The following is a 17,378-nucleotide window of genomic DNA, read 5'->3' as shown; positions in this document are numbered from 1 at the left end:
AGTTTCGATTGTTGCAAAAGTTTATTTATTGCGATTTCATCGCCGTGAAAAATAGTGCAGGATCGAACAATCAGTTTTCAGTGCGTACAAACTTCACAAAGACGATGCGCCAGGCAGATGCTTCATTGGACCCTTATTAACAATCATCGTTAAATAAAAATACTGACACGGCTCCGGTAAAACTAAATATCGCTTCTGGTGATATTGTTCGATCACGCGATACGAGTGGTAATAAAGATTTCAGTTACCCGACAACTTAAGTTATCGCGATGCTGTTTGTGGTGTTCATGTCTTCTTGCAGCTGCGTGCGATCCCGTATCCGCGCGCACATTAAACTGTACTCTAATACGCCGATTCGGACGTTCATTTCAGAAATCTCGGATTTCATTTTGGTTATCGTCTTTTTTATATTGACCAGTGGAGCTGTAAAGGAGCAGATGCAATCAATGTATCAGTATTGCACATCGTGGTACTTACTTCCATCTGTCATGCTCGATCCTCTTTCATCCATCTCTCTTTTTATGTGTTCCAGTTCCTCTGAAAGTTTATTAAAGATCCTTGTCCTCTCCGTTACGCCCCCGCTAACGTCGCGATATTGTTCCTTGACTTTCGACAGTTCCTCTTGAAGCCTTTGGTACTCTCTCAAAATAGGCTCCAACTGCCTATTCAAATATGATTCTCTGGTCTTTACTTTGTCCAATGTATTCGTTATATCGATGTGTAGTTTGTCCAATTGACTTCTGGTTCCAGTGAGATTTCCTGCTATGTTCGTACGGAGTTGCTTCATTTGATCTATGTGCGACCTCCAATCCCTTGAATCTGAAGGGAACCTCTATTTCTAAATCTTTCCTACGGAATTGCCTCTTTAAATATTTACCAGACACTCTGTACCTGTTTTAATAGTGACTTTCAGTTGAGGTAAAACTCTTTCCAGTTCTAACTGCCACTCTTCCCTGTTCGTTTTAGACTCCAAGATATCATCGAGCTTATACGTTTCGATCTGTAAATGGTTGACAAGTAGTCCCACGCATAATCTTTGGTTTCTAAACTCGAGTAAGGAACGTTTACTCACAAAGTCCTGCCCATAAAGTTTTGTGATGTCATCAACGTGTAAAATATCTTCATCCTCGTCGTCGCACTCGGCCATCATTTCTTCCTCCACTTTCTCCAGGATTAGCTCTGCGTCGTCATCCTCTATGTCGGGTTCATCGTTCGGCTCGTCGGGTGGTATTTCTACCCTATGAATGTTTGCTCGCATAAGACGCTCGATTAGATTCTTCTTAAATATAATTTAAGGGACTTACTTTTTCCACTGAAACTTTTGTGTCTTCAGTGCTTCGTCCGCCAAGTTATCCAGAACGTAGATAGCATGCTCTCCGCTGCCTTGTTTGAGTTTATTAGGTGGAAATTCTACTGGTACATTCAGGTCCCTTAAGTGATCTAATGTTAGGGCTATCGTAGAGTTAGGATCGTCAGACTCTTGCGGAGGCTCAAATTTCCTGCCAGTCTTTCTGATTAACCATGCAGCTAAAGATGTAAACGTATAAAATTGCTCTCCTGGATTTGTCTGCGTTACAAAATAGTTCCTGTATTTTGAATGGACACAATTCTCTTGTAGATTTGCAGAATGCGAGATGGAAAGTTACATATACAACTGACATAACTACCTATTTATAGCTTTTATTTTAAACTCTGATAAAAACTCGGTATCGTAATTCAACAACTTCAACTTCTCTAATAAGTCCTCCATTCTGACGTACATAACATAGGAGGTAGATGGAGAAGATGCATCTTCTATAACGATCTTTGGAGTGTCTCGAAACATTTCTGTAATTATCATTTAATCGTATCATCACATGCGCCAGTGCAAAGAATACATATAAGTCTGTGCAAACCATAAATCTTTTTTCGCAGAGTTGTATATGTTTACCTCTTATTCTATATTATCTTTTATATAATTTATTTATATCTGTGAATAAAACGCAAAGTCCAGTATACTAATAAGTAGACATTTCGTAAATGTTTATTTTAATCATATGAGATTCCATGATCCGACGACATCGCCCTTTTCCATCGCGTGGTCACATATATACAAGTGTATGCAACATTGCAATAGAATTATTTATATAGTTTAAATGTCATCCATCGGTAACTAGGGATATTCGTATTCGGTTTGCGAAAAACTGCTGGTTCACTGTGCCGTGAGCTCGCGAGGGACCTCGATAGTTGGCAGTGCCGTGAGTTATTCATTTTGTTGATTTTGACAATCGGTCATATTCAGTTTTCTCTTGTATTTATTGAAATTTCTACGCGCTGGGCATTTCGAGTGTATTGGTCCACAAGGAGAATACCTATGAATTATCAGATTCGATCCTAATGCAAGCAAACGTCCACTTGTACTAACAGATCATTAGAATGTGTCTAATATCCGAGCCGCTGTTGTTCGTACTAGCTTTAATCGATACCGGTTCGGTACTTTTCCTCCTCGTGTATTTTGTATCCTTTTATGTTTCATAATCACCGTGATCGCATTGGAATTTACGCAATTCCTCACTTCCTCTTCACTTAACTGTGCCACACGGCCGTCGAGTTCTACATGCGTGTATTGTTAAAAAGACATGGCTAGGGATTTCAACGATGTACTGTTTGTTTTTCTACTTATAACAGTATTGGCGCCACGTTTAATTTTACGCTTTTTGCAACATTCTTTCTCTGGCTTTGTTGATGGTATAAAAAGGTGTAATTACTTTCCTTATCCCGATTTCATAGGTGATTACTTTATCAGATTTAGAATGTGACTACTTGAATGCTCAACAGTGTTGTTCAAAGTTGAACTTGGTAATTTCATCGTGTTTCTATTCCCTATATTCGTACGTACAACTGTATTAATTGGATCACTATAAGGACTAATATTTTACAGTGGGTAAGACCAAAGCTTATAGCACATTCGTTCCTAGAGTTTTTACTGTTAACACACGGGCAATTGATATTGTGCTTGGTAAACTTACCAATGACACTGTGGTTGCTCTATGAATATTTTGGAGTGCCCAGAGGTAATATGGGAGTATACGATCCCACAGAGATCCATAATCGTGGGCAACTGAAAAGGCATACGAGAGATTGTATGATCTATCTTGGATATTATCTTATATTCTTCTTTATTTATCTTTATTGGTGAGTATTTGTAAGCCCAATTACAGGCAACCGAACGCTATTGTTACCCTCCTTCGTGTTTCAGCATGATCATCGCGTTATTAAAAGGAGATCCAATCAATAGAAACGAAGCAGACATGGTGGAGTATTAAAAGTGGAATAAAAATACCTATAATATTTAAATTTTTATACGTCTCTGCCTTTTGCTTCAGTCATGTTTCATCGTCTATTTATTTTTCTGTTGTTAATACCAAATGAAACTCTGTTAAGATACATAAGAGAAGTGTCATTTGTCAATCACATTAGTATCTTAAGCCTGTATTATATCTTTTTAAGGACCGATATTCTTCGAATGTAAGACATCTATGTGATTGTAGAGGCTTCTATGACAATTCAATTGTAATTACACACGCATAGACGAAACGAGGAATTGTAATTGAAAAGAAGTAAGATAATAGCAATTGTTTAATATACACCGAAGAAGAAAGATTGAATTTTCCAATATTCGTTCTTTAAATAATGTATTAACTATCGCGACATCGTCGAAGCGTAGAGCAAAGTATACTCAATGGGTCGTTTACTCATCGAGCGTTAAATCAAATTGACTCGAGCTTAATGGTCGCGGGACAACAAGATCGGATCGATTTAATGAACTCGGTGCAGCTGATTAGTTTTTTCTGCGCGGAGGGTGTACATTTATTTTTAGCGAACACCAAACTTGGATGACAATAAAGCAATGTGACGAGATTTACTCCGTTAGCGGGACAGGGCGAACAAAAAAAACGTGCTCCTCCCCGTATCTCCGTAAACACACCAATTACGAGATCGATTATTCCTACTTATTACATATACATTCCTCTCTTACGATTTCCCTTAATCATAGAACATCGAGATCGGTAAGAATCTTATAATTATTACATGGAATCTATCGGTGAGTTAAAAGCGTACACGCTCGTTAAAGAAGGAAGGGTTTCCCCGTGCTCAACGGTGCCGATCAATTAAAAAAGGGAAGAAAATATTCGCGGCGAGCTGGGCGATCAGAATAGAAGAGCGATAAGCGGCGGGACCGATTGAATATCAGGGTTCGCGTTAAAATCAATTTGAGCGCGACGAGGCGCACGTGTAGCGACGCGTTCTAGCATAATCCGGTGGCGGCTTCGAAACAGTGGTGAGCGCCTCCTGGCGACCAGGGTAACGGGTAACGGGTGACGGATGACGGGTGACGGGTGGCGGTGCTCGGATCTCCTCGGATCGTCTTCGGTACGGCGCGGCGCGCGGAAGGATGCTTTTCTGGACCGAGAAGTGAGTGCGCGAGTGCTGACGAGTTACGAAAACTTTCGCGGTGCATATTAATCGCGACTTCCTTTTGCCGCGCACCGACGGGAACGCGGTAAACCGTGCCGTTCCGATCTTCCGCGTCCGTTCTGCTCGGTATACGTTGACAGTGGCTCGGGGATCCCGCGGTACATTTGTTTTTCCTCTCGATAAACGCTAGACTCGCCGGGGCTACGTTGGCATCGTCGATGTTCGACGGAACCGCCACGCACCTCTTGTCGGTAATCGCAAGGGGACGGTACCCGCCAGAATTTCGCGACGACGGCGACGACGACGAGGTCGTCGTCGAGGCACGCTCGCGTCTTTCAACGCGGATGATCGGGCAACAGCACCTGTCGAGGTAAGCTGGTTCACCAGGTGCGCCTGATGCTTAAGAGGTTCTCGATGAGGCTTTCGTCGACGTCGCCGTCGTCGTCGTCGTCGTCGCCGCTGCTCTCGCTGTTCCCGCCGTCGTCGTTGCCACTGTACCTACCATCTTCACCGCCGGTGTTATCATCTTCGTCGCCGTCGCTGTCACCATCGCTGCTGTCGACGTCGTCGTCAACATCCCGCTCCCTATTGCCGCTGTCATCGACGTCATTTTCGTTGCAGCCGTCGTCGTTGCGGTCACCGTCTTCGTGCTTGTTATTGTTGCCACTGGCATAAGCAGCTTGCGTCGCTTCCCCCTTTACTGCTGTGCTCGTGCTAAGGAGTGACGTTGTCCATTACCCAAATCTGCTCGCAATATCCGGAGGGTACGATGGCGGGCAATAAGGTGATGGGTAGTGTCTTGCAATTCAGACCCATCGAGGTGTCTCAGCAGCTACAGGATGGAGAGAAGTTCGTCAAGTGGGACGAGGTATGGGTTATACGAGAAATTTCCTCGAAAGTCTACGGCATAATTTATTTAGGAGGAAACGAGTGATTCCGTCGAGCGGATTGTTCTTATATGAATTTTTCCATAGGACTCTGGTATAGCTACTCCGGTAACGTTAAGGGTGGATCAGTTTGGGTTTTATCTGCACTGGATCGATCAAAACAATGAAATGGAAATGTTGGATATCGCTATAATAAGAGATACTCGAACTGGAAAGCATGCTAAAGTACCAAAGGTATCGAATCTAGCTTCGCACAAGTATTATTAGGATACTTTGCGTCGCGTTTATTGCCGAATGTGTATAAGCTGGTCGCTATAAAAGCCGAGGATAGAGTCGGTCACGTGTGACGCTTTCCTACTTCTATGTATCACTGCTCGGAAACAGAGGTGTCTCGACTTTCTATAATTATATCGTGCCTCCATGCGGACGCTAACGTGCGTACAGCACCGCTACGTGATAATTATTGACAAATCTATAAATAGAATATTACCTAGTTTATGTCCTCAGTGTGGTTAATTCTTTTTTACTCAGTCACACCTATCTTTGTACACAATGGAAACAATCGTAGTTGCATAGAAAGCGGAGCGATTCTTATCTGCCTCATTTTCCTATAAATCAATACGCAGTTTATAGAATGGCTTTGCGCGGTGCAGTCTAGCTTTGCATCTTCAGCTTATTGTAACTCGAGCCATTGTTGTTAACGCGATACGTGCAAGCTAATTATATGTACACGAACACTGAGTAGAGCCTTGAAAGTTGTTCGCGTCGAATGGACTCGCTTGAACATAGGAATGGTTTTCAGGATCCTAAATTGAAATCCCTCGTGACAATGGGCTCGCAAGATTCATTAGAGGAAAAGACAGTGACGATTTGTTATGGATCTGATTTTGTCAACATGAATTTTATTAACTTTTGTACAACGCGCGCGGAAATCGCACAACACTGGACAGAACAAATCTTTCAGCTTGCATATAATTTAACTCTGCTCAATACTAGCACAACAATGTTCTTGCAGAAAGCGCATACAAAGCTTACCCTTACAGCCGATAAAACGGGAAAGATTCCTGCGAAGAAGTGAGCACAATTTGTATATATGTGTGTATTGAGATTAATATGCATATTATACGTAAAGCTGTGTTACCTTATGTATTGTCGTTTCAGCATAATAAGAATGTTCGCGCAGAATAAAGAGGATCGCAAGCGCGTCGAGAAAGCCCTCGATATTTCAGGTTTTCCATCTGGGAAAGTGAGTTTAATCTTCTTACGCGTTTAAATATAAGCCTGATCTCCGAGGATTGCAAAGCGTTGTTACTCTCGTTTCCAGACCGACGTAATACCGTTGCAAAAGTTTCAATACGAAGATTTCTTTAACTTTTATAAGTCCCTTACGCAACGGACGGACGTCGAGAAGGTTTTCGAAAGCATCGTAGGCAATAACAAACGTAGATTAATGTCCGTCACGCAGTTCGTTGACTTTTTGAATAAAACGCAAAGGGACCCGCGCCTCAACGAGATCCTGTACCCGTATGCGAACGAGGCGAGGGCAAAGGATATTATCAGTCAATATGAACCAAATAAAAGTAATGCGAATCGGGGCCAGCTGAGCTTCGACGGTTTCCTGAGGTATTTGATGAGCGAGGATAATCCGATCGTTGCTGTATCGAAGCTCGAATTGTCGGACGACATGGACCAACCGCTCGCGCATTACTTTATAAATTCTAGTCACAACACATACTTAACAGGTTTGTAGCTTTCTCGATCTTCCACTCTGGTTGATCGCGCAGCCACCTCGCAGCCGTTCTCAGTATAGCCCCCGATATATTTCGTAGGGCATCAACTGACCGGAAAGAGTTCCGTGGAGATATATCGCCAATGCCTTCTGGCTGGTTGTCGATGCGTTGAACTGGACTTTTGGAACGGAAAATTTGATGAGCCTGTCATTGTTCATGGGTATCATTAGCTTTACGATAAATCTATTATACCAGCTGTACGCGCGATTCCACACGCAAAACTGTACCGAGAAAATTTCCCTTCTAGATATACATTTGTACCTGAAATCTATGCACGGGACGTAATCGAAGCAATCGCTGAAAGTGCTTTCAAAACATCCGAGTACCCCGTCATTCTTAGCTTTGAAAATCATTGTAATCCACGGCAGCAGGCTAAGATAGCCCAGTATTGCAGAGAACTCTTCGGCGAGATGTTGCTTGACTCGCCTATCGAATCTCATAAGGTATTAACTTAAAAGTGGCTGCGACTCGACGCTCGTACCATGGAGCACCGTAACTTGAACCGTGTCTGTTGTTTAGCTGGAGCCTGGTCAAGAGCTACCACCTCCGAATCTGTTGAAACGTAAGATCATAATTAAGAACAAGAAGAAACACCACCATCACCACAAGAAGCATAAAAAGAAGCAGCCAACGCCATCGGCGGAGTCTGAGGAAGGGGCTCAAGAGAACGAGGAGAACGGTGTGGCGAATCAAGCTGCTGAAGGGGACAATGGTCTTCCAGACGTTGTTCCCCCAGCTGAAGCCGGCAATAGCAGTGATCAGCAGATCGGGAACGGCGATGTGCCGCATCCGCCGATGTTGCAGCAGAGGCAAGGCAGCAAAGACAGTGCTCAAGACGACGATGGTTAGTGCTCGACGAGTACCCACGCTTTTCTAATTGCATCTTAAGCCAGAGACTTGAAAACGTTTGCTACTCTAGATGAAGAAGAGGAGTCGAGTACGGAGGAGGACGAATCGAACGTTGAGGATATTAAATTAAGGATGGATGATAAAGTGCCTGCACCTGATAAAGTAGCATCTAGCGCCAAAGAAACGGAGGCCGGGGCAGAGATTTCGGCTCTGGTTAATTACGTGCAACCTGTACATTTTAACAGCTTCGAATCGGCTGAAAGTACGTTCGCAGAGCATCGGGCTATTAAGATCCTCCCGTAGTTCTACACATTATATGCCGCAATCGATTCTTGCAGAGAAAAATCGCATGTACGAGATGTCGTCGTTCGACGAGAAGCAGGCGACGACTCTTCTGAAGGAGAAACCGTTGGAATTCATAAATTACAATAAGCATCAGCTGTCGAGAGTGTATCCTGCAGGCACGCGTTTCGACTCCAGCAATTTCATGCCTCAAGTATATTGGAACGCGGGTTGCCAGCTGGTCGCGTTGAACTATCAGACGCTTGGTACGCTGTCCATTGATATATAATGTGGCCCGCAGGCTATTACGTAAACGGTTAACGTGTCTGAACTTCTTCCTCGCCAGATCTCGCGATGCAATTGAATTTGGGCATCTTCGAGTACAACCAACGATGCGGCTACCTTATGAAGCCAGAGTTCATGAGACGAAAGGATCGACGATTGGATCCTTTCGCGGAGTCGACTGTGGACGGCATCATAGCTGGCACGGTACACATACACGTGATATCGGCTCAGTTTCTAACAGATAAAAGGGTGGGCACTTATATCGAGGTGGACATGTTCGGGTTGCCAGCGGACACGGTGAGGAAACGGTTTCGCACGAAGATCGTTCAGAACAATGGTATCAACCCTGTATTCGACGAGGAGCCCTTTGTGTTTAAGAAGGTAAATAGCGATACTGATTCCTTCCACCAAATTGTATCCCCCTTAATACATAAACACAACGAAATGTTGATTACATGTCCATTAGGTGGTCTTGCCAGAACTTGCTTCGATCAGAATTGCCGCGTACGAGGAATCGGGCCGTTTGATCGGTCACAGAGTGTTGCCAGTGGTGGGGCTGTGTCCGGGATACCGGCACGTGGCCCTTAGAACAGAATGTGGCCAGCCATTGCCGCTGGCCAGTTTGTTTTTACATGTTATCGTGAAGGATTACGTCCCGGATGGACTGAGCGAGCTGGCTGAGGCCTTGGCGAATCCAATTAAATATCAAAGCGAGGTGGAGAAAAGGGAGAAACAGCTGTCCGTTCTCACCGATTGTTTGGAGGATCCGTCGGAGGAAGTTGATGTAAGGTTTGAAACGCTGAGAGACTATCACTCACTAACACGGTAAACCACTAACAGCCGCGTACTAACATTTTCTAGGATAAGCCGAAAGTTATTAGCGAAGCAGCGAGTTCCTCGAAGCCGACTGTAAGTCGATCGATTGGGCGGTGTCGAGCGGCGCGAGTTAATTTATCGCTATGCATCCGTAATTATGTGGTTTGCAGGAGGAAGCCGTTAAGACAAAGAGGCTACAGTCCGTGGGCGAGCTGCCGGCACTTGTTCTAACATCCACCAACGTGCACGGCAGGCCATCCATCGCCGGTGTCAACACTTCCGACGTGCAAGACACCGAGGATAAATCGCCGGCCCCCCCTGCCCCGGTGGTCGAATCGTCCACGAACAAAAGTCCTGTGAACGCTAGCGGCAGTGAGTGTTGGATCGATTGTAACGTATTCAATGAAACACGGGGATTATACATGTTTCATTTTCTGTCATAGCGGGCGACGAGATAGTTGCTGAGTCGTTGGAGAAACTGATGGAGAACAAGCTGGTCAGGGAGAAGAAGTTGGAGCTCGAGAAGAAGCTCGAGTCGTTGCGGAAGAAGCACGAGAAAGAGAAGATGAGGATGCAGTCGCAGAAGGGCTCGCTCGACGGTGAGAAGCACAAATCCAAGTTCTACGTGAGCCACAAGCTTGTCAAGCGATTATCGAGCAGAAACATGTAAGTGAACGTCCGTAATCAGGGAGATGGCATTTCCCGACCACGCTGGCATCGTGTAGATATTGTATGCTTTCCACGCAGCTTCTCGAGCGAGGTGGGATTGAGCACATTGGCCCTGGCGGAGACGTCGGAGTGCACGGATTTGGAGAATCGCGAAGGAAACGGGGGAGCGCCGAAAGGGTTGCCCAGGAGCCAGAGCGAGCGTTTATTGGCTGTGTGCAAGGCTCACGTTCAACAGGAACGCGAGCTCCAGGAGAAGTATTACGAGGGCCTATTCGTTACCGTGGAAAAGGTCATGAAAAATTCACAGTCCACGCAGCTGAAGACGCTGCGGGTTTTATTGGAACGGGAGACCGCGGACGTGATGAGGAAACTCCAGGCTACGAGGCACGGAGAGGTAAAACAGTTGGCGAAAGTACACAAGGATAAAGCAGAGCTGGATCGTATGAAAAGAGAGGTGGCGAAGTCGACCGTGGAGAAAGGAGTGAACGAATGCACGCGGCTAGCGAATATTTACGAGAAGAAGAGGACGGAGCTCGAGCGTCAACACGAGGAAGTTCGCGGCAGGCTAGAGGAGGAAAGGGCTAAGGTTCGAGATCGTCGGCTTGTGTTTACATCGGCGGCCGAATTGTTATTGCCGCGATCAAAGCAATCCCGTTTCGTGTTACAGGTTAAGGCAACCCTCGTCGCCGAGTACAGCAGTCGTTGTAGTAAGTTCGAGAGTGGGGAGCTGCCTTTGTCGCCGTCCGGTGGTACCAGTATGCCGGAGTCGCTCAGCGGGAACACGTATTGACTGAAACGGTCATTGACTTAGTTTATCGGAGTCTCAAACTGACACGGTTCCGAGGATTCTCGCGAGTCCTCCGTGGCCATGAACCGTTCTATCACCGGAAGTGCGTATCGCTGGTACGCGAAGACGAGAGTAACGGGTCCACACGTTACTCGATGGGATTGAAGGAGAAGGGACGAGAGAGGGCGCGTGTGTGACGATTGTAGGGAATTCGTGAGATCTACGCTGTTACCTGTGTTTTGCTAAACGTAATTTTATCCAACCTCCGTGAAAGTCTTTTTCGGCGACCGTGTACAGCATTTAAGGAGACGGCGCGCGAGGATGTAGGGGAGCAGAGTTCTGCCCGCCGAAGCATTTGATAAACGCCTCGCGTGCAAGGAAATTTCATCTGAAACGACTACGATAGGTATGTGTGTACGAATATATGGCATTCGATGGTGTATTTTGCTCGTGGGTTGGAAAGATACGAGGCCGGCCGTCTATCGCGTTCTAGGCGGCTTCCACTATTTACTCGATGCCCTTCGACTCTTGGATGATCGACGAAGAGAAACGCGGGTCGATCGATCCTCCGATCGATCGTTTTGATCTCAAAAACAGGGGAAAATAGTAATTCGACCGCGTCGCGTGGAAACGCCACCGCGGGGATGTGAAGTGGTGTCGCTCGTGTTCTGTTCTTTCTCGATTCGATATTAATTTTTACGCACAGTATTAAGCGCACTGTTTTCTCGTTGCATTACTCGGGGCCGTCGCCGCCTGAGTCGAGATTCAGTTATGTTCTCACCGTTTTCGAAACGAAACTTCGGAAAGGCGCGAGTAGAACGACCGCGTGGTACAGGTACACGATTCTAAATAAGAGAGTAATATCTTTCTAAGTGCTACTATTTAATCTTGTTATTATATGTATAAGGCGTTATTTAATTAGCGAGTCGATGGCGAGTCGCGCGTTCCAAGATACTCTCGGGTTATTCCTTAACGATGCGGGAATCGATCGATCGCTACATAATCGGACCTCAGGAAACTCAGCGGGAGGGGGAGGGGGCGAGGGTAGAAATCTCTTTGGCCTATGGGGTGAGGGGACAGGTTTAGTCGAGGAGGTGTTAAACAAGTTTCGGATGGGCGCGAGCGTGATCTGATATATTTTTGACTGAAAGTACTCAAAGACATTTTTTCGAGTAGCCTGTATCCGTAGACACGCTAAAGAGATCGTATTGTATAAAGAAAGCAAACCAAAAAGAAAAAAAAATGAACAATTAAGGGGGACAAAAGAATTATTAACGGGGAACGTTTCCAGCCGTTTTTGTACCGTGGTTTCTGGCTACGGCCATTTTGCGGCCGAAGCGATACGATTTTGGGGGTGAGCCTCTTTTAGGAAGACAATCAAAAATGTTACCTCGTAACATTGTCCTTGTTGTTTCTAATCGTACGATATTTTAAGCAGCTCGATATTACACATACATATTATATATATATATATATATATATCTTAATATATATATACATATACATCTATATATTCTTAATAGCTATTAAAAAAAGAGAGTTAGGATTACAAATCAACACGTACTTGCGCATTGTAAATTTTCTCTCGTGTGATCTATCTCATTATTTCTTTCGTAAAGAATCGCCGAGATACGCGGGAAGTATCGAATATTGCGAGCTTTTGCAAAAAGAAATGAGACTAACATGCGTGCATATATCGTGCGCATGCACACACGAATATACGTACATACATACATGCCATGCGCAAGTAGAGCGTGATTATTATCAACGCGAAGAAAAAAAAAAGGGTACCTTTGATACTATACAGTGTGTTTCAAGATACGTAGTGCAGGCCGAAAGGACACGGCTGCTTCAAGAAGAATGCGATTCTTCTTAAAGGACTCGTACCCTTCAGGGTTCTATCGCGTATCGAGGTGCCCTGTATATTGTCGTTGTTTACGTTACGTCGAGGGGATACAAGCAGATTAATTCCCTTCGATTTGGAGACTGAACTCGATCCTGAATCGTTGATAAACTATTGTCTAATCGTTGGATATTTTTTCCACCGTCGGTTTCTTTATTTAACGGGTAGGCGTCTTTCATATCACGATGTTCATGGATCCGCGTGTCCGGTATAATAAAATACACGAGACGCTGGCGCGAGCACGCTTAACTGTTTATTCCTGGGATCTGGGGTTCTTTCGTTGCACAAAATGGGGTTCGAAGTTCTCCGTGTTACATAGTATATTATAACGTTTCCTTCAGAGCGTTTCGTTATTTCGACAACTTTGCTCAGGATTATTTTTCTTCGATGCCTTTCTGGCGACCTCGCGGCGAGCTCTCTTCAAAGCACACGAGTTCTCCTTGAGCACAGACACGCGAATGATTCCTATATAGGATTCGCTATTAATACAAACAAAGAAAACAATCTGGCAGCAAGAATCGCGAGGGACCTTCGAGGCACAATTCGTTGCACAATTTCAGCGGATAAGAGATGCATCTCATTGTTAGTTTATCGTAGTTTGGTATTACGGGAAGGAGGAAGTTAGCGTTTAGGTAGTCGAGCTTAAATCTCCTTTCAAGCGCAGCTTTCAGGCGTCCGTATGGACGGGGGTCGATATTCCTCGACCGGTTACCAATTTCCTTTAATTTACGCCTCGATTTATTCGCGATTACATTTGCCCCACGAGTTACCATTTACTTTTCTCTTCCACCAACGAGAGAATAGAAACTAATCGTACGTCGCGGTGGACTCGATCGATGCGAACCGATTTAACCGGGATGAAACAGTGATAATCTATAGAGAGAGAAAGAGAGAGAGAGAGAGAGAGAGAGAGCGAGTGAGAGCGAGTGAGTGAACGATAGAGGATGAGAATATATAACGTAAGCGTCAGTGGGTATATTTAATTAGCAGCGGTGGCCGCACCGGGCTACCTTTGGCGTTCAAACGCGAGGGAAATCAATAGTACATTATGCTAAGTCGTACGAGATTATCGGAAGTTTATATATACATACAGGGTGATTCTTATAAATCGATCGACACAGTGGTCTTCGAGCTTCTGGGACACGTGGCGAAACTGGGATACTCAGTAGTACTCCGCTCATTTCTACCGTCGCTCATCTTGAGTCCCCCAATGAAATTAATACCACGCATGCTTGTAAAACTCGAACGACTTCGCAACGATTTCAATTCGACTTCGATGTTTTCCCATAAAAAAATAATCATGCGCACACGAGAAACTCTGGGACACTTAACGCATGCATCAGTGTTTCATGACTCTTGGCATCAGCGTCTGGATGTGCCTTAAGCGTCCCAGAGCTTTTCGCGTTGGTCGTTTTATGAGAGTCACTCGACCTATACATACGCATATACACCTGCGTGTAGCGATGTTTCTCCGATCGTTTAATCGCAAACGCTGCACGCGCGTCGTCGTCGTCCTCGGTGCCGGCGCGTCTCGTTGCGAGAGGATGATAAAGCTACTCCCAAAGGAAGACAGACCGCGCTGGCATCGCGATCGACGACGAAACGGGGCGTGAATTCTTCCAACGCGCTTCGCAGCCGAAACGTTCACGCGTAAACGGACTGCGAGAGCTTGTTCCTCGATTAGCCAAGCCGTTGATCTGTTTCGTTGGAGCGGAGAGGAGATCGCCCCGCGATTGTTCGGCGCTTATAGTTTCGGCCGAGAGCGTTCGGTTCGCTCCGCGCTTCCATCTCCCTTCGGCTCGACAGGCTCGAAAGTCCTCCGCGCGAAATTTCGTCGAGCTCGGCCCAGGGGAGCGCCATGCATTTCCTTCCTATAATTTCACTTCCTCCGCGCGACTAAAGCGGCGCGATTCACGCTCAGGACGAAGCGACATTTCGTCCTCTTCCTATATTCCCGTAATGTACGTACCGCGGGCGGCACGCGGGGTCGCGTCTTTGAAAGCCACCCTCTAACGTATTTGTCGCCTGCGCTACGTACATTACACACGTGTACCTAACGTATGAGCGTAAGAACTAGGCTACGAGGACAGATATTATATATATATATATATATACATATTATATTCATGTTGATATATTATGTGTTGTTGCTGTTGATGTTGTTAACGGTAGCGTAGGGAAAAGGTGGCAGGACTAGTAATACTATAATCGTTGTCCATAGAGTTAACGCGTGGACTAGGTTCTTTGTTACCCATGGTACATTCGCGAGACGAGTGGACGCGCGGTCCGCACGTCCGCCTTCGATCGCGACAGCGTCGCACGTAGCTTGCCAAAATCGAACGTTTCCCATACCGAGCGCGACGCTGCCGATCGGATCTGGGCGGCAGCCGGTGCGAGCCGCGCGTCCGCCAACGGGTACAGAACGTGTACATCGCGTATAAGTTGTAGCTAGTGTTGAAACGGCCTATCGACGATCGTGGCGGTCCGGCGTCGCTCACGTTCCTCTTCGAAATAGTCTCGCGCGTTCCCGAAGGGACGTTTCCCCCCCGTTCTCTCGCGGAGATTCCGCCGGCGAAACGCGTCCGGGTCTCTGTACGCGGCACCAGCAACCCTCGACATGCGGACGGTCGCGCGACCTCGATCATCTCGCCCGTTCTCTCGCACCGCGATCAGATATCCTTTTGGCTTCCGCACGGCAAGGATCCACCCTCTGCTAACAACGATTCTTCGTACCTGACTCCGATGATTCTTCTGAACCGCGATCGAGCGCGACAAGGAACGCGTACATGCCGCGGGAATGGGACACGCTTCTCTCCCCCGCCCTCCGCCGTTCGCGCACGAGCCGTTCTTTTGTCGAGGATCGCCAGCTTGTCAATTCTTCGATGCTTCGAATACTCTTCGATGTTCAATGTGATTCCCCAATGCTAATCGAGCACGTTCTCTGTCTGCGTGATAACCGTTTAATTAATCGTTCTCTTGGTGTCGAGCCAGTGCCATTTCGTTGGCGATCCGCTGGCCGGTAGCGCGGTTACTTCTTGCTAGTGGCTACCAGGAACCCATCTCGACCTCCGACACCGCGGTTTCTGAGAGACACGTGAGAGTAACGGCGGGATGAGCCAAGGGATCGTGCTTGTTGTATTATCTAACGTTTCTGTAGTCGTTTATAGATTCTTGCCGACGATTATTATTCAGAGCCGTTGCTCGTGGATCGCGAGGACGCGGGGAGCAACGGCGGTATCGACGTCCATCGTTCGCAGCACGCATATATACATGTATCACTGTTTTTCTCCCGTTTGCCTTTATTCTTCGAGGCTGTTGAAGCTAAATTTATTGTTCCCTTCGTATCGCGTAAGGAGCAGCACGCGGTTATCGATCCGAGCGGGAATATTTACGGACGATTAATAACACTTGGTCCGTTTGTCCCGCGAGGCGATGGCGCGCGCGCGCGCGCGCCGTGCTCCTCAGCAAATTAGAACGACGCGCGGCCGTTTGTTTTCCCTCGGCTGCCAACATCGCGGTCGATTCTCTCCTCACGTCCGTCACGCAACGCGCCGTGAAAATTGAGGGTTTCGTTGCTTTTCGTCGTCCGCGAGCCGCCCGCTCGACGGTTTATTGTTAATTGCCCGTGCACGAAACCGTGCGTACCTATTAGCCGTAATTTACGAGTCGCTTCCACATTAGATCGGCCAGCGGCGAGAAAGGGAGAGGATTTATTCGTTGTAACGTTGCCGAGATTTTTCGCCGATACATATTTTAAAGCGGCCCGGCCGTACACGACGCTCGCGCCGCGCCGCGCGAATTGATTTAGCGTGGCAATTTAATTTTCCACGGCGAAGCAGCTCTCCTCGCGATACGCAGGTGCGGACGCGGCTAACGCTCGCCGATAAGTTCTGGAATTCCCAAGTCGAGGGACACTTTGCTTCTCCCCCTCGCAAGAACCTCCGGGCGGTTTTAGATCGATTGTCTGTGATCATGTTTGCTTTCCCTTCTTTAAGTTTAAGTTCACTCGGAGCAGCTGACGTCTGCCGAGCTCATCGACGTAGAAACTTTTCCACCTTCCGGGTGAATCTTACTTCGACTCACCTGTGATTCTCCCTCTGTAATTCGCGAGCTCCCTCTGTATTCAACCCCGCTTCTTCCTATCACCGAAACCACGCGCAGTGGTCGGGCTCGAATACTCCGCGACGCACACGCTCACACGCACGCATCTTTCTTGATTTGTCTTCGACGTACATCCGACGATTGGCGTCGATCTCCTTGACACCCTCTTCCTCCGTTCTCCTCCGGCGTAAAGTGTACGCATCCTGCGCGATCGATGTGTCCTGCTCGCGATGCACCGCGATTCCTCGAAAGCCTCACCGAATACCGACGCACACACCCACTCGGCACGTCCTCGGTTTTCCGCTTCAGTCGCTGAACGGCGACGCTCGCACAGAACTTTACGTAACGATAAGAATTTTTTGAGCCGTCTTTTTTATACACGCATCTGTACACCCGCCTTTCGATGCGTTCCCCCCTTGGACTGTTCCCCTACGTTTCAGATTATTCTTCGATATCGACGCATTTACATTGTTTCGCTTTGGCTGGCTCTGTGTGTGTCTAGGTGTGCGTCTAGGGACGATGTGTCGTAAAAGGCCCGCGGAAATGAATCT

At 46.6% G+C, this 17,378-nt stretch overlaps 3 protein-coding genes and 1 long non-coding RNA gene across 7 annotated transcripts; 2 read left to right on the top strand and 2 right to left on the bottom strand.

Moving 5' to 3' along the window:
* Positions 1-8: 8 nt before the first annotated feature.
* Ift57 (intraflagellar transport 57) lies at positions 9-2,108 on the bottom strand. Of its 2 annotated transcripts, XM_076816238.1 has the most exons (7): positions 1,931-2,108; positions 1,668-1,827; positions 1,305-1,586; positions 1,073-1,238; positions 892-1,000; positions 478-819; positions 9-423 (listed from the first exon to the last, which is right to left on the bottom strand). In XM_076816238.1, exons 2-7 carry the CDS (start codon positions 1,823-1,825, stop codon positions 257-259), a joined length of 1,224 nt encoding a protein of 407 aa, XP_076672353.1. In that variant the 5' UTR covers positions 1,826-1,827; positions 1,931-2,108; the 3' UTR covers positions 9-256. The 2 variants fall into 2 exon arrangements, with proteins under 2 accessions (XP_076672353.1, XP_076672352.1); XM_076816237.1 differs by lacking the exon at positions 1,931-2,108 and having other exon boundaries at positions 1,668-1,896.
* An 86-nt stretch (positions 2,109-2,194) lies between these two features.
* On the top strand, positions 2,195-3,336 carry Cnir (cornichon-like protein). Its single transcript, XM_076816242.1, has 4 exons — positions 2,195-2,496; positions 2,770-2,838; positions 2,921-3,174; positions 3,239-3,336. Exons 1-4 carry the CDS (start codon positions 2,416-2,418, stop codon positions 3,303-3,305), a joined length of 471 nt encoding a protein of 156 aa, XP_076672357.1. The 5' UTR covers positions 2,195-2,415; the 3' UTR covers positions 3,306-3,336.
* Positions 3,337-4,120: 784 nt separating this feature from the next.
* Positions 4,121-11,417, top strand: Plc21c (Phospholipase C at 21C). Of its 3 annotated transcripts, XM_076816214.1 has the most exons (17): positions 4,121-5,326; positions 5,433-5,579; positions 6,148-6,419; positions 6,507-6,591; positions 6,670-7,087; positions 7,175-7,295; positions 7,383-7,578; positions 7,655-7,979; positions 8,055-8,246; positions 8,323-8,532; positions 8,613-8,932; positions 9,018-9,335; positions 9,413-9,460; positions 9,538-9,739; positions 9,811-10,033; positions 10,115-10,622; positions 10,704-11,417. In XM_076816214.1, the coding sequence occupies exons 1-17, from the start codon at positions 5,228-5,230 to the stop codon at positions 10,824-10,826; spliced, it is 3,807 nt and encodes a 1,268-aa protein (XP_076672329.1). In that variant the 5' UTR covers positions 4,121-5,227; the 3' UTR covers positions 10,827-11,417. The 3 variants fall into 3 exon arrangements, with proteins under 3 accessions (XP_076672329.1, XP_076672330.1, XP_076672331.1); XM_076816215.1 differs by lacking the exon at positions 9,413-9,460 and having other exon boundaries at positions 9,538-9,745; XM_076816216.1 differs by lacking the exons at positions 4,121-5,326; positions 5,433-5,579 and having other exon boundaries at positions 6,386-6,440; positions 9,538-9,745.
* On the bottom strand, positions 6,255-10,775 carry LOC143371272 (uncharacterized). Its single transcript, XR_013085992.1, has 4 exons — positions 10,649-10,775; positions 7,397-7,687; positions 6,487-7,279; positions 6,255-6,409 (listed from the first exon to the last, which is right to left on the bottom strand). It is a non-coding gene; the product is annotated as an uncharacterized LOC143371272 (long non-coding RNA).
* Positions 11,418-17,378: the final 5,961 nt, after the last annotated feature.

Source organism: Andrena cerasifolii, chromosome 7 (assembly GCF_050908995.1).
Source record: "Andrena cerasifolii isolate SP2316 chromosome 7, iyAndCera1_principal, whole genome shotgun sequence".
Taxonomy (NCBI): Eukaryota; Metazoa; Arthropoda; class Insecta; order Hymenoptera; family Andrenidae; genus Andrena; species Andrena cerasifolii.
The sequence above is the reverse complement of the archived record's forward strand: the minus strand, read 5'-3'. Positions and strand labels throughout refer to the sequence as shown.

Excerpts from the sequence above, each read along its gene's own strand:
- Plc21c (XM_076816214.1), top strand. The coding sequence starts at position 5,228 with ATGGCGGGCAATAAGGTGATGGGTAGTGTCTTGCAATTCAGACCCATC. Across the intron at positions 5,580-6,147 it reads AGCATGCTAAAGTACCAAAG|GATCCTAAATTGAAATCCCT; the intron begins GTATCGAATCTA and ends AATGGTTTTCAG. Across the intron at positions 7,579-7,654 it reads CGCCTATCGAATCTCATAAG|CTGGAGCCTGGTCAAGAGCT; the intron begins GTATTAACTTAA and ends TCTGTTGTTTAG.
- Ift57 (XM_076816237.1), bottom strand. The coding sequence starts at position 1,840 with ATGATAATTACAGAAATGTTTCGAGACACTCCAAAGATCGTTATAGAA. Across the intron at positions 1,587-1,667 it reads AAAATAAAAGCTATAAATAG|GAACTATTTTGTAACGCAGA; the intron begins GTAGTTATGTCA and ends TTCAAAATACAG. Across the intron at positions 1,239-1,304 it reads CAAAAGTTTCAGTGGAAAAA|GGTAGAAATACCACCCGACG; the intron begins GTAAGTCCCTTA and ends AAACATTCATAG.
- Cnir (XM_076816242.1), top strand. The coding sequence starts at position 2,416 with ATGTGTCTAATATCCGAGCCGCTGTTGTTCGTACTAGCTTTAATCGAT. Across the intron at positions 2,497-2,769 it reads TTTTCCTCCTCGTGTATTTT|GTGATTACTTTATCAGATTT; the intron begins GTATCCTTTTAT and ends CCGATTTCATAG. Across the intron at positions 3,175-3,238 it reads TTCTTTATTTATCTTTATTG|CATGATCATCGCGTTATTAA; the intron begins GTGAGTATTTGT and ends TTCGTGTTTCAG.